At 37.9% G+C, this 15,796-nt stretch overlaps 1 protein-coding gene across 1 annotated transcript; it reads right to left on the bottom strand.

Moving 5' to 3' along the window:
• On the bottom strand, positions 1–15,796 carry kdelr2b (KDEL endoplasmic reticulum protein retention receptor 2b). The gene is made up of 5 exons (XM_043711394.2): positions 15,615–15,796; positions 6,527–6,627; positions 5,712–5,870; positions 4,071–4,323; positions 1–943 (listed from the first exon to the last, which is right to left on the bottom strand). The coding sequence occupies exons 1-5, from the start codon at positions 15,703–15,705 to the stop codon at positions 909–911; spliced, it is 639 nt and encodes a 212-aa protein (XP_043567329.1). The 5' UTR covers positions 15,706–15,796; the 3' UTR covers positions 1–908.

Below are 15,796 nucleotides of genomic sequence, written 5' to 3'. Positions count from 1 at the left end.
CATTTTCCATAAAATGTTTATTTGGGGCAGTATCACAAGATATCATGCAACAGCTTAGTGTGTAAAAAAAAACCAAGATAAACCTCCCAATGTTTTCAAAAGAGTGGTAGCGAAGACCAACAATTCTAAAAGTGATTTGTTCAACAAAATCCCAAAGATTAAACTCAGTCTCATGGTCCCTTGAATATCTAATGTTAAAAGGTCCAAATCACTTTTCAGTCAGTAATATGCACATCTAGTAAGGTTTCTGTAATCTTTATTCGTCATGTTCTATGTTCACAAGAACATATGCCAAAGGACAGAATACATGCATTCCATCTGAAGGTGGCTTAACCACTGATTGAATAAAGGAAACCTTGTCAGCCAGACAACAAGGCATATTTAATTATATTAGCTTCAAGAAATTCTAGTGTTTATGGGGGGCCGTGGAAAGAATGAATTCTTCAAAACAATTTGGCAAATTCAAATAAATACAGCAAGTGGTTGAAAAATCACATACCAGTTTTGCACATCAGATACTATGTTTAAGCAATTGAACTGGTCATTTTCAAATTTTATTTAAACAATTTGCACTTAATCCTTGTAAACAGCTAAAAGGGAAACACATTCAGTATTTCCAATTTATGCTCGTAAATTTTATTTTAAACCACTGCAAGTAATTCATCCTTTCAGTATATATTCCTTTTGTAGAAAATATATTTTTACACTGTAATAAAAAAGGCAAGATGCGTAAAACAGAAAACTGATGTTTGTGGTCCATCAGACTACAGAACAGCTGTTGACATTTAAATGCAATTCTTAAGTGTGTCCCCTTGCTCTCTGTCTCAGGCATCTTACGTTCTTGGTAAGTTTTCTGCTTCCTCTGCCTGGATGCAACCAACGACAGAAACGTAGATGATCTTTGGCACTTAAGCTGGTAAACTCAGCTTCTTTCCTTTGAGAACTAAAAGAATAAAAATTGAGAGAAAAGTTAAGGCAATAACGTTTCTTTTACAGACACATCTGTTTTAAAAAAAGTGTTATTATGGTTTAAGAGATGTAAGAAAAAAAGTTGAGAGATATGAAGAGCGGTCTGCTCAAAGCCAATAAAGTAAACAGCTTGTGTTTTTTTAAAAAAATAAGACATTAGAACAACAGAAGCCGCCTGAATGGTGAGTCAAGCTCCCACAGAACCAGGTTTTAGCTTTCTGCAGTTCCTAGGATCTTGAAACTGGAAGTTGAAGTGCTTATTCCTCCTCCCCCTAAAAGCTGGGGTTCTCTTCCTGTTGCTAGAATTGCACGAGAGAATCTATTTTACTGAATTTGCCTTTGCCAAGGCGTGTTTATGGGATGCTACTATACTGGAATAGTTAATTAGTTGTTAACACACATTACTTTGTTCAGCATTTTTATAGAGTTACAGTTAAGCCAATTCTTGTTTATATTTTGTCTGAACTGTAGTGTGAAAATAAAGTGTGTTTTGCTTAAAGTAGATCAGTTTGAGCAATCGAAATGCACCTGGAATACAACCTCCCAAAAATAAAATGTTAGGCTGTTTAACATATTTTGAGGGGGTTTGTCAAGTCCATGACAAATCCTTGACTCAACCTTCATGTCAAACTGCTTCACCATCAATTACTTCAATGTGGAATAACTTTTTATTTATTCATGAGAGACATTGGTATTATTAGCAAGATCATAATTTATTGCCACTCTGAAGGGGCTAGTGTGCCGTTTCGGGAATAGGACCAGAGCAAGAGTATTAGGTGCTCTAGACAAACCTTTAGATTTATTTTACATGAAAAATGATGCTATTCATTGTACATTCCCATTACTGCAATTTTCAAAGCATACTTACTAGAAGAAATTAATAGCTTTGTCTCCAGTTCATCAGATACAATGCTACTTGTTCCTGGCCAAATGTTTAGATCTTTTCAATTTGCACAATTTATATCACTGTTGCAATGATTAAGGTATTTATTATCTACTGGTTTGCAACCTGGGAATAGATGATGGGTTATATAAATTTGAAATTTCAGAAAATATAATGATTCAATGACAAGTTGGGAAAGACTATGGTAATACATGGAAAATCATAATGTATGGACATAGGCATACCAGTAGATCTAAATCTTTCATTCCCATATTACAGCCAGTTTACTAACATAGTTTAACGAATTAGAGTCATAGAGATGTACAGCACGGAAACAGACCCTTCGGTCCAACTCGTCCATGCCAACCAGATATCCTAAGTCAATTTAGATCATTTGCCACCAACTTGCCTATATCCCTCTAAACCTTTCCTATTCATATACAATACTCATTCAGATGCAGCATCTACCACTTCCTCTGATAGCTCAAATCCAGACACATACACGCTACCCTTTGCATGAAGTCACCCCTTAGGTCCCTTTTATATCTTTCCCCTCTCACCCTAAACCTATGCCCTCCAGATCTGTACTCCCCTATCCCAGGGAAAAGACCACATCTATTTACCCTATCCATGCCCCTCATGATTTTCTAAAACTTGCTAAGGGTCACCCCTCAGCCTCTGATGCTCCAGGGAAAACAGCCCTTGCCTATTCAGTCTCTCCCTACAGCTCAAACCCTCCTACCCTGACAATATCCTTGTATATCTTTTCTGTACCCTTTCAAGTTTCACAATGTACTGCCTACAGCAGGGAGACCAGAATTGAACAAAGTATTTCAAAAGTGGCCTAACCAATGTCTGATACAGCTGCAACATTACCTCCCAACTCAGATATTCAATACTCTGACCAATAAAGGAAGGTATACCAAATGCCTTCTTCACTATCTTATCTAATTGCAACTCCACTTTCAAAGAACTATGAACCCTCACTCCATGGTCTTGCTGTTCAGCAACACTCCCTAGGACTTTATCAATAAGTGCATAAGTCCTGCCCTGATTTGCCTTTGCAAAATACAGCATCTCATATTTATCTAAATTAAACTCCATCATTAATCCTTGGCCCAATGGCCCATTTGAATTAGCTTCTTCCTCGCATTAGTGACTGTCTAGTAGTTGCATCAGCCCTGCTCATTGGATCATTTACGAGGGCAGTTAAGAACCAGTTGTGTAGCTGCAAGCCTGAAATCATAGTTCAGACTAGGCAAATATTAGATCTTCTTCCTCAAGGACATTAGTGAAGTAGAGGTGGTTTTATGACAATCTGACTAACTGCGGCTTTTCTGCACATCATGTGCATTCCAATTCCCCAGCTACTTCTGTCTGAAATACAAAGTTTAACAAAGCATACTGCTCTGAGTACTCAATGTATCACACAAGCAAATGCAACTAAAACTGTATTGCAAATCACACTAACATAACCAGGTAATTGCATTTTGATGACGATGTTGGCTGAGTGAGGACCAGTGGTCATGGCTTTCCATTATCTAATGTGATCTCAACCATCCTAAATCAGCCTGTGATTATTTGAAAGACCCACCTCTGACCAGGAATGACTTCCTCTTTGTTGTATGGGAATATCAGCCCAGGTTAACCACTCAGGTCCTACGGTCAGACTTGAATCAGCTTCTGATCATCTTTGGGCTTATCATTTTTCATTTCCTGAACCAATATTTCTACCCAAATTTCATGTTCATGCTACAACATGCAATATTAAGAGAGCATAAAATCATAGCCCAAATACTCTAGGGCTAACAAACAGTATACATTTGCTAAAATATTAAATTAGGTTACTCCTCTTTTCACATACCACCTCACATATTCAACTGCCTGTGCTCTGGTTAAAATGGTTCGGCAAGTGTTAATGAAGCTTTCATGTATCAAATTTGTATATGACTTATCTGACAAAATGTTTTCATCCATAATAATCATTGATGGGTCAAGACTACATTTTACAGATATCTGTGAATGATTATTAAGGGTGCTTACTAGCAGTTGGATAGCTTGGGGACAGAGTGGATTCAAAATTGCACACTTTGGTTTCAATCAAGAAAGTTTGCGACACTTTTTCCACCACCTTAAATACAAGCACAACACTTGGTTCCTAAACAGTATATTGTATGAAACATGGAGAATGGAAAAATGCAAATATTCTATTCCTCACCTTTTGTGACATACAAATAGAAGAAGTCGCAGTAGAGAATAGTCTGAACCAAGCCAGCGACAATAGCAATGAGGTCAAAGAAACCCTCAAAGTAATAACGCCAGATCCAGTTGATAAGGTACAGGGCACGATACAAGCCGAGAAAGAAGAGATAATGAGTCGTGATGGTCTCTGCTTCACCTGTCTTGCTGATCATGAAGAGCTGGGGGAGAATTGCAACTGACTCCAGGTAAATAGAGAATGTCCACAGGATCTAGAAGAGAGGTTTTTTGAAACTTTAAGCTACAATTTCCATGCCGCTTGTACCCATACAAAGACATAGATTTTTGTCATCCAACAGCGCTGACTTATGTAATCCCACGGGGCAACTCACCAAAACTCCTTCTACAACACTTTTCAAAATTGTAACCTTTATTACCTAGGACCAGAGCAGTAGGTGCCTGGGCCAATACAAACCTCCAGCTCCCCTGCAAGTGAGGAGTCATTGCACCTTTAAAATAACTGCAATCCCATCACCGGTACAATATCCTGGTACTCCCTCCCTAATAGCACTCCCTGGGTACACTGACAAAGTTCAAGAACATAGCTCACTATCACTTTTCAATATCAAATAGGGATGGGTATTAAATGCTAGTGCTGCTAGACATCCCAATAGAACACAACATTCTGATATTAAAAACATAGACAACTCTAAGTTTACTTACAGTTCTGATCCAAATGTTCCATCCTTCAAAACAAAAATTCCATAAAACTGTGATAAGCCTCTTCCCATCTAAATCCCTCACTGCACCCCATTGCCATCCAAATTATTATTAATCTCACAATCCCAAATGTAATTCACCAGTGGAGGGCAAATGAACAGCAGCTAACAAAAGACTTTAAGTAATAATGTATAAAAATAAATGTATTAAAAGATGGCAGTGGCAGGAAATTTCTCAAAAGCAAATAGGCTTTGAGCTGACAACAAAAAGTAAACTTTAATGCCAAATTGGTTCCTTCAGGCTGGTGTTGCTGCAACATTGGTATTAATTACAGATCCCTGGTTACCCATAAAGCTTAAGTGTTTTTTTTTGCAGTTGAGCGGTTTGTTAGGTCAATTCACAGGACAGTCAACAGTCAATAATGTTAATTTGAGACTGAAGAGTCAGACAAGATTGAGCAAGTACATAGTTACATTCCTTCCCAAAGGTGTCCTACTGTTCATGCTTTCTATAAGCCTGCACCATATTTCACTTGCTGATCAAACATTATGACGGAACAACAAGATTTAAAAATCATACGCGGACTAGCTATTAAGTGGTTACTCAAGAAAGGAGGACATTTAGAGAAATGTTAGTTTTTCTACACTACACTACAGGCTGCTACCATAATAGGAGATGCAAAACAGTCAGAGATTACCAATGAGTACAATAACCAAAAACAGTTTATTTTTGCTGCTATTACACATCGTGTCCAGTCCAAGAAGATACCCTGGCAGAATCTCGAATCTATGCCCTCAGCTGGGACAGATAGATGGAGACAATTGGAAAAGAAAACAGAAAAATAAAACTACAAACAGCTTGTACTTAAACCTGGGTGAAAAACAGAAGTTAATACTTTTGGAAACACCTTGAAATCACCAAAAACAATTTAGACGTTTACCTCCATCGGAGAGAAGTCATGATTGACAAGGAACGACAATCCGCCCACAGGAACAACCAGAAATTCAGCACGGAACGTATCGTGGTTTCCATCATAGGTGGCCTTAAACTTGAAGTAGGTCAAGTACACCGTGGCAACTGAGCAAGAAATGTAGATAACCTTTTTTTTTTGAAAAAAAGGGTCAATTATTAACAGTAATAAAACTCTTGATCCAAGCAATCCTCAGCAATTCTGAAAGTTTACGTAAGCACCCAGAAACTCCAGGAGACCTATTATTTTTCCCCCTGCTTTGGAAAGGCCATGCTGACAGACAACCAGATTCAATACAACTGCGCTTGCAGCAATATCATAGTTCATTCAATACACTGGACTTCAATACATTTTTGTTAAACGTTTATCAATCAGGTCACCAATTTCCAAGCTTGTCTCATGCAGTATCTCCAGATTAAAAACTATGGAATCTTTGAAGAACGCAGGAGACATACAAAAGTTAAAACCATGATCTAAGATGTTTTCAATATAGCCAGTCTAGGACATAAACTGAACAAAACAATATTCAAAACATCAAATGCAAAATTTCAAACATTTTGCTTAGAACACGCATAGGAGAGACAGAAATTGTGTGCTGAGTTCAAATATGCAAACTTGGACATGGCCAGTACTTACAAACTTTGGAATGGTGAGGATGGACAAAGGTGTCTGTTACTTCATGGCAAGTGTTCCAATGCACAACACCGCAAAAGAGGTAATCCTAAACATCCTGCACTTAGAAATAAACGTTTGAAATAGTATTCATTCCACTGTCTGAGACTTACCTTCATGGAACTGTTGTACAGAGAAATGAAAATAGTGAACAAATCCAGGTATCGAGTGAGAAAGACCAATGCAAACAGAACCTGACTCTTCCCAGAGATACCTAAAGGAGGAACAAAAATCAACCAATGCAAAAATGCAATAACAGTTTGAACTAACAATTTTTCCTATTTTTAACCTGAAATAAATTAAATGCATACGCTAAATACTAAGGATTGTGCAAGAATCTCAAATTTGCATCATTGGGAAATCTAAAATCAGTTTGATGATATTATACTTTGTACTGGGGCCAATTAGACTGCATAAAGCATCCCAAATGCCTTTGGATGGCAAGATTTCCACATTATTTTAGCTCAACACCAACATTTTCATATATTCCAAGATCTAATTTACATTGCTCACTGCTATTGAGCTTTGGTATGATTGCTTCTATTGGACCAAAATCCCTTTCATTTTCCACTTACATTTATGTAGTAGCACCTTACTAGAATTTTCTCAGGGGAAATCACATTTAATTTTCCAAAACTGAATTTAATCTGATCCCTTTTGTGAAATAATGACATGACTGGGCAGGGGTGAGGGTTCCCCCAAAATGAGAAGGTCAACCCGATATAAATCTTATTTTGAAATTGATCATAGGATTATCCAAAACATTAAAACATCAAAGATGTACTGTCATCCAACAGTGCTGTCCTGCACTAAGTAGGTTGAAAACACTACACAGCCAAGTTCATGGAAGATAGTGGTCTCTTTATAGCCATCTACATAAAGATGTATGACAGCATTGGAATAGGTTATGTGCATACGAAAATCAAAATATGCCTACTGCATGCATATGGCATTGATTGGCATTAAGCCAGGAACAGAGATTAAAGACTTTGGCAAATCTTGGACATAAAAATAAATCATTCTCTAACTCTGAATGCAATTCAAAGAACAAGAGATTTAGAGATACAGATACTTAGATATTAAAATTACTATAAATTCTGTGTCTTATTGTCTTGCTTCACAACCACCCAAAGGAGGAGCAGCGCTCCGAAAGCTAATGTTTCCAAATAAGCCTGTTGGACTATAACCTGGTGCTGTGTGATTTTTAACTTTGTCCGCCCCAGTCCAAACACCAGCTCCTCCACAAAGAACAACAAGTAGTTTCTCAGGTTAGCCAAAGTAAAAACTAAATTAGGATAAGGAACATCTTCTCACTGTTGAGAATCATTTCCAGATTTGACTCTGACTAAATACTGGGTCATCAATATTTAATGGGAAGAACATTTTTTATATAGCTTCTAATTTGATTCAATTTCACAATGGCCTAGATAAACTAAGCTGTGAAACTGTCATCACTAGTTTGCTATGCAAATACCAAGATACTAACAGATACTGCTACCAAAACTTTAATGATCCCATTCTGAAGGAGGGTCACTGGACCTGGAACATTAACTGATTTCTCTCCACAGATGCTGCCTGACCTGCTGAGATTTTCCAGTAATTTCTGTTTTTGTTTACATTTAATGATATCAGCATTGCTTGGCAACCCATAGGACTACAATGTCAGTTTACAATAATTGAACTTCCAAAATTAGTTGACAGAAGCAAACAGACTGCAAGCTAAATGGAATGTTGCACCAAACTGGAATATTTAGCCCAAGAGGATTAAGATGTACACACACTCAGACCTCTCAGTAGCAGAAATACAAGTTTATTTTCCTTCATTGAGCATCTCAAAAATAATTTAGCATTTATCTGGCTCTAGCCAAAGGGTCAATAAAACTGCTTTCATAAACTCTCAGTGCAATGATACTGGAGTAATTTGCATTGTACAATCACTTCAAAACTTAACATGCCTATCAGGGTCAACAGCACAAATTAAACTTGGCTTGTTTTTATTTCCAGCTGCAGCCTATATAAAAAAAAAGCATTCTGAACTTCAAACATCCTCAACCCATTCAATCATAGCTCAAGATGACATGGACATTAATACAGGTAAAGTTTTCAACATTCAACTCCACTGCCTCTTGACTTCCTCACATTCCCTCCTCCCAAATATAGTACATCTTGCTAACAAGAAGTACAGACAATAAATGCCAGTCCTGCCAGCTATGCTCATCCTTATCATGAAATAATTCCAGATATCAGCTGTTTTTAAGACGTCTTGCTTTGTGATGGGATTTCATGCACAGGGAGGAGACAAAGCTGAGCAGAGGAATCACAGCAAATTTCAATTTGTCCTTAACATTCAAATATCTAACCTGGAAATCAATCCAATTCCTGAAACCTGGCTAAAGTAAACAGAATACATGCAATTCAGTTCAACTGAAAAAGCATCACACCCACAGAGGCTAGACATCTAAACAGCTCCATTCTAGACTGAGTAATGTTTTCCTGTTAAAGACTGAGGACTGCAGATGCTGGAGATCAGTGTTTAGATTAGAGTGGTGCTGGAAAAGCACAGCAGATCAGACAGCATCCGAGAAGCAGAAAACGTTGCTTTTCCTGCTCCTCGGATGCTGCCTGACCTACTGTGCTTTTCCAGCACCACTCTAAATCCTGTCTCCATTGTCTATTTGGTAAAGCAATTGCCTTTAGCATGTTGGCCTGTCTAGCTCTTACATACTGTTGAAGGACCACTTTCATAGTCCTCTGAAAACAAATTTTTTTTTAAATCAAACTCACACTCCATCATTTAGTGGAACTGTGTGATGCTAAGAAAACCAAATAGAATTCAAGAGCATTTAGGTGTCTATGCTGAAGAGCATTTAGGTCTGTTTTTAAGCTAGTTTTGGCAAATATTGATGAGTAAAACATCAGGAAATTTAAATATAACCCAAGTCTTTGAGAAGTGTAGCTCATTAAGCATTGCTAAGTTGCACCATTGAAATCAGCTCTTTGCAGTAACAGCCCAGTTTGGAAGTACACTGGATTTTTTTTTTGATGAGACAAAAATACTTAAAGTCCCATACATGCATTAATGACAGCACAATATGTTTTAAATAAAAGCATTCAAGCAATACATAAAAATAATTCAAATAGACGTACAACCTTTTTGAAAAAAGTCAGCACCAAGAAACCTGTCACCTATCTGGAAAATTATCAATAAAAGTATACAGCGAGCATATTTACGACCTCCCAGGTGGTTTAAACATTTAAAAGAACGTTTGCTCCAAAAAGGATGTATTCTGCATGTTTCTTTTTAACTGCAAATATAGTCCTCAGCACCTGAATAAGGAAACCCGTATGATTGAAAGCAACAGTAACGAAACACAAAACTGTCATTTCATAAAACCAAACAACTATCATGGGAACGTGTTATATACCTTTCTGCAGCGTAAATTTAATCAAATTTTAAGTAGATCTGATACAGAATATATAGACATATGAAACTAATTGTGGTGCTGGAAAAGCACAGCAGATCAGGCAGCGTCCGAGGGCAACATAAATTCTCCTGCTCCTCAGACGCTGCCTGATCTGCTGTGCTTTTCCAGCACCATACTCTTCACTCTGATCTCCAGCATCTGCAGTCCTCATTTTTTCCTCCACATACAAAACTAATCTGATTTTAAAGGAGAGGGACAAAGTAATGAAAACATTTGCTTTGAGAATCACAACTGGCACCTCCTGGTCCTATATTTCTATAAATGTTGGGCCAGGCGTGTTCTCTGGCTATAGTGTTAATCTGCAATCAATGTAGGAGGATGGAAACTCATCTGGCTAGCTTCCAGAGCTGGAGCAGACATCTCAACTCCTTTGGTACATAATGGCATTAAGATAACTAATCCCAGACATGAAAAGCAAAACCAGTCCCGACAAAGTTACATTTTGTGACTTTCCCCAAAGGATTTACAATACAGCTTCCTTACTTTCTTCAACAGTTGCTGAATGAAAAAAAAAATCTACAGTAACTGGATTATAAAATTGGGGGTGTACAGTTAATGCTAAATATAGAGAATATTGATTTAGGATAGTAGAGAATGCAGAAGCTATAAGGTGTTGGATTAATAATCAGCAATACATGCCCAAAATTTAAACAACAACCAGAACCCAAGCTACTTAACAAGGATAATTACAGGTAGTTAGTATCCTTTATTGTATTCATGACTTTTCCTCCCCAATATACTTCTCCTCTAATCAATTTCAAATCCTTTTCATAACAAGGGCATGTGTTGCTCTGATTTCATGGTACTGTCAGGCATCAAATGCAAATAAGTTTTGTATCCCTGCACAATTATATCCAGTGTACAGGAAGTCCTAGAAGCTAGCAGTTATCCTTTTGTTTTAGGTAATTTTACCATCCCTTTCAGCTGCACATACTGTTTGAACTGGAACAAGCTTTAAGGATTTCCTTTCTCATGAGAAGTATTCTCTCAGCACTTCAATTTCACAGGTTTCTTATTTAAAAACCTGATGTTACTGGAAGAAAAACTGCAACTGTATTCACGAGGGAAATGACAAGCAATTAAGCTGCCTGTTTGATCAGCTATTATATCTAACTCTTACATTAAGCAATCACAGGAACTGATTTATACTAATCCACAAAAGACAAAAAAGAAAGCAAGGTGGAAACAAGCAGTTCTACGATGAATTTCACCCTCTAAGTATCCAAAATCATTTCAACTCCAGCAAGATAATTTTTGAAATGATGCTGGACAGGGGTGAATATTGATCAGGACACAGACAATTCTCTAGGTCCTCCTTAAAACATTATCGTAGAATCTTTTAGATCTACCCTTGACGACAGTCAGGGCCTCAACATTCCATCCAAAAGATGGCATCCAAAAATATATCACTCCCCTAGCATTATTTTGAATCAACTTAGGTTGCATGCTTTGGGGCTGGAACCACAAATCTTCCAACTCAGATTTTAACTATCGCGGTAACAGATATCACTTATAAACAGAAAACTGCTATCCACAGCTATGACAAGGTGAACTAGAAACGCTCATTAAAAAGGTGGGTCACAAGTGAGTGCACTTTATATTCTCATTGATCCATATTCTGCAGAGTTGCCAGAAACGAGACAATCCAAACAGCAGTCCAAAGTAGCAAAGCACACCCACAATTTACTCCAAACCACTAACATTATAAATACTCCTTATAAATTTGTTACAGCAACTTCACAATTGTTGATACAAAATAATACAGGGCAAATTACATTACTAGTATACAATTCATTGATGCTATTACATAAACTAGCTTGGAAAATGTCTCAAAAATATTCAGCAAATCAATTGGGGAACAATAATTCCCTTTCAAACCCTGTTGAACTTTGCCTTTTGGAATCCATACCAACGAAAACAGTATCAACTATCATTTCGGATCTGCAGCTTCAACCTGTGACAAGGTATTGCGAATTGCAAAGTTGGGTCCAAAAGTGCTCCACAGCAACACTGAAGATGGTACTCAAACATACCCCTAGAAATCTGAAACTCATTTTAGAAGTGGAGGTAAATACCCAAGCTTCATTGATTGGATGCTACAATTTATCTGTACCTATGAACTTTATGTAACAAGAAGCTACCCCACCCTCTTCCCAAAGAGCATACGTGGAATTTGATGAGTCTTGCTTAACTTGAATTTCTTGACAAGAAATTAGTTACTAGAGCAAGGACTTTTAAAGATGATTTGACAGATATAACTTAAACAATTTGATGTACAATTAATGTAATTTTTCTAATAAAACAATTGCACATGATGTAGCAACTGTCAATACTATAGAGGCCCAAAGTATGAACCAGATTGTCAGATTAATTTATCTGAGCAAAAATATACATTGCAATTACATTTGCCTACTGTGGAATCGATGGCCATTGACTATAGTTGTCAGAGAGAAAAATGCTTAAAATAAAAGCTCAAGTAGGTTAATGATGACTGAGGAAAAAAGGAAGTCAAGCAGTTAGGAGAATCACATGAACTGAGGGTACATTTGAAGGGGCCCATAGTTCACACTGGTCATTCTGTGGCCCAAAAGAACTTGGAATAAGTGCACTAACCTACAAAGCAATATGGCATATTTAAAACTTTTTTTTTGCCAGCTAATATATAAGTACACAATTTAGCAAATAAAATAATTTAATACCGGACTCACTTAATTGCAGCTAAACCCAACAATGTCTCTTAAATTCTAAGTAGTGTGTTTAGGAACAAGACAGCTGTTTTAAATTTTCAGAGCCAGTTTTAAAACAAAAACAAATGAAAAATTTTCAAAATCTAAACTTCAAGTTATAAATTTAGAGTTCATGAACTTTACGAGAGACAATGGCCTATTGATATTATTGCTGGACTGTTCATCCAGAGAGGCAGACAGTGTTCTGGGTGCCTTGGTTCAAATTCCCACCATGGCAGATGGTGGAATTTGAATTCAATTAAAAAAAACTGGGCTTAAGAATCTAATGATGAATTAATTGTCAATTATTAAACAAAAACCTACCCGGTTCACCAACAGCCTTTTCTTTTCTCTTTTCAATCCCTTAATTACTACTGTAATTAGAGAATCTGCCATCCTTATATGGTCTGGTTTACATGTGACTCCAGACCCACTGCAATGTGGTTGACTCTAAACTGCCAGCGGGCAATTAGGAATGGGCAAGAAATGCTGGCCTGACCAGCCACACCCTCATCCCATGAATGAATAATAAGGACATAACGCACTGTAGGGAAGAGCTGTAAACTTTTCTATTCAATTAGACAGGATATTCTTTCCCAAGCAAATCCCTTATTTGCTTAATTTAAGAGGCACATCAATTGAGAGCTGTTTCGTTTAAAAAGGGGTCACAGAGGTAGTAAATGGCGATTGTCTGACATTTTTGCAGATAAACAAATACATTCCAAAACTGCAAATATTCAATATATTTAACACGTCTAAGGATTTGTTTTATGAAAAGGTAAAGTACTTCAATCTGCAATTGGCTCTGTTTTAAATAGACAGTGGTTGTCAGAGTTGCAATCCCTAACCTTAATGTGCTCAGAAACATTAGATTCTCTCAGAAAACAACATTGAGGTAACCAAAGGACAGCCTGCTTAAAAGCATATCATTCAAGTTATTTAATTTGTTGTTAAGGCATTAAGACAGTTTTACAATATTATCAAAAACAAACAGGCTAATCTTTTCATCCTTTCCTCAAAATAGCATGTTAATATTCTCCATACTCTGAATAAATGTGTTAGCTGGCACTGCAAAAGTTAGAGCTAAAAGTGTGTTCAAATTATATTGGTTTTATTTTGATGTGCAGTTGCAGACTCAGAAATATATCAGACTCCAATATCTTCTTTAGAAATTCTCAGAGAGGAGAGCTTACATGTCTTTTTGCCCAAGTTCTTCACACACAGGCACAAATTAAACATGAATGACAAACAAGGTAGATGCACTGTACTGGAATCAAGCAAGCAAAGTAACAAGTGCAGAAACTACAAAGCAATGGATTATAAAAAACACTGATGTAGACAAGCTACAAGACTTTTAGGATTTTAAAGTCACATCAACTTCCACATATTCAGGATTAGGGAGGTTGCAAAGTGAAGTAGAGAGTGTAGGCAGGGGCCCTTCAGGGTCCAGCTGACCCCAGCATAAGTTTGTTCAGCAATGAATGGATTGTGAAAAAAAACCATTATATGTAGTACACTCAATCATTTCCGGATTTACGCAAGTCTCATGTCTGATGGTATAGCCTAGCTCATTGATGAAACCTGAATAGATAGAATAGTCTGTCACCGAGGGCAGAGATTTTATTCATTTACCTGCAGATAATCCTGCCAACTAATATAGTACTTTATTGGTCAGCTCTTCATAGTTAAATAAGCAAGAAACTTAATATTTTGTAGTTGCATATTTAGTTAAACTCCAGTTTTACTCGCATTCAATTGTACTCTTTCAAGTCAACCAAAACATCCAGCTAAATGGTGCAGCAGAAAGCTGAACAGTCTCTCCATTTTTAAACCTAAACATCTTGAATATTAGCGAATCGGATGTAAGTTATACGCATGCGTTACAAGTGCCAATCAAAAGGGGAGCACAAAGATTAGGATTCACAAAATGTCGTGCAGTTTTTAATTCTCAGGGCACAATGCCTGAAACAACACAAAGACATGGATGCTAAACATTGACCAACATGAAGTTAAAAACGTACATTCGATTTGCACACATTTTCTCTTTTATAGAGTGCGAGAAGGCAGCTCCTTCCCTCACCACACCTACAACGGGCTGCCACGTCAGAGCAGGACAGGCAAACTGAGGGCCACACAATGGAAAGAGAGCAGAAATGAAACATAGGATGAAACAGTACAAAAGCCTTTTGAGCAATCGATGAACTTTGACAGTTAACTCGTCATGTAAACACAAACCAATGGTTTGAATCTTCTAGGCATGCCAGAAAATTAGAACGAAAAAGCAAACTTGCGAACAGAAACTAACTTCGAATGAAGTGCTTGCAAAGCTATTACACCTTGCCAACAAAAATACAATTGCAATTCTTCAGTGATTTTTTTTTTAAATCAGAGCTCCAGCTGCAGAAATGGAACGGGTGCAATGTAGTACAGCAGTGGTGACTTTTGCGCGCGTCTTTTTTTTGGGGGGGGGTGGGGGTGGGGGTGGGGGTGGGGGGGGGTGGGGGTGGGGGTGGGGGTGGGGGCGGAGGAAGTTCACTGACCCCTGTTCTTTGTCAGGTAACCGGACTCCATAAGCAGTTTTGTTGTTCTACCCAGGCCACCGCAACAGCAGGAAGAGGGGGCCGGTTTCCACTAACAGCCCAGGGCAAGGCCGGGTGGCTAGGTTACGCTGGTCACCGCACTCCAGACCACCCACACGCTTTCTACATGTCAGCAAGTATTAAGAATAAACCACTGGAATGAGAGATTATTGCCATCATGCATCTTTAGGAGCTTATTGGCATCACGTAAATGTGATCTGATTAACACAAACTCACTTCCACATGGTGCAACTTGTTAGCAAAAGAGTAATTAAGGTAAATATCAAAATGACATTTTATCCAATTTGAAATAATAAATAGCACCCTCACACCTCCTTCTACGGTCGTGGGGCCTGACGACCCACCTCCTCCTTCCCCCATAGCAACCGAAAAGTGGGATCCGGAACCTACCAGCGCACGACCGAGTCTTCCATATCTTCAGCAGCAGGATGATGATTGCCATTAAATGCGAGAAATCGCCGGCCAGCCGAAAGATATTCATGATGAGTTAGCCGAGAGAGACAGCGTGTGTGTATAGGAGACAGAAAAAGAGTCCGAAGAGGAGCCCGTCCGACGGCTGAGCTGGAAAAGCT

The sequence above is a fragment of the Chiloscyllium plagiosum genome, unplaced genomic scaffold (assembly GCF_037043375.1).
Source record: "Chiloscyllium plagiosum isolate Xiang-an unplaced genomic scaffold, Cpla_swu_hap1 HiC_scaffold_20, whole genome shotgun sequence".
Taxonomy (NCBI): domain Eukaryota; kingdom Metazoa; phylum Chordata; class Chondrichthyes; order Orectolobiformes; family Hemiscylliidae; genus Chiloscyllium; species Chiloscyllium plagiosum.
Note: the sequence above shows the minus strand (reverse complement) of the source record. Positions and strands in the feature narration are given on the sequence as shown.

Bases quoted from the DNA above. Each gene is read 5' to 3' on its own strand.
- kdelr2b (XM_043711394.2), bottom strand. From the start codon at position 15,705: ATGAATATCTTTCGGCTGGCCGGCGATTTCTCGCATTTAATGGCAATC. The intron at 6,628-15,614 runs GTAGGTTCCGGA...TTCCTCCTTTAG, and splicing joins GAAGACTCGGTCGTGCGCTG to GTATCTCTGGGAAGAGTCAG. The intron at 5,871-6,526 runs GTAAGTCTCAGA...CAAAAAAAAAAG, and splicing joins TGTACAACAGTTCCATGAAG to GTTATCTACATTTCTTGCTC.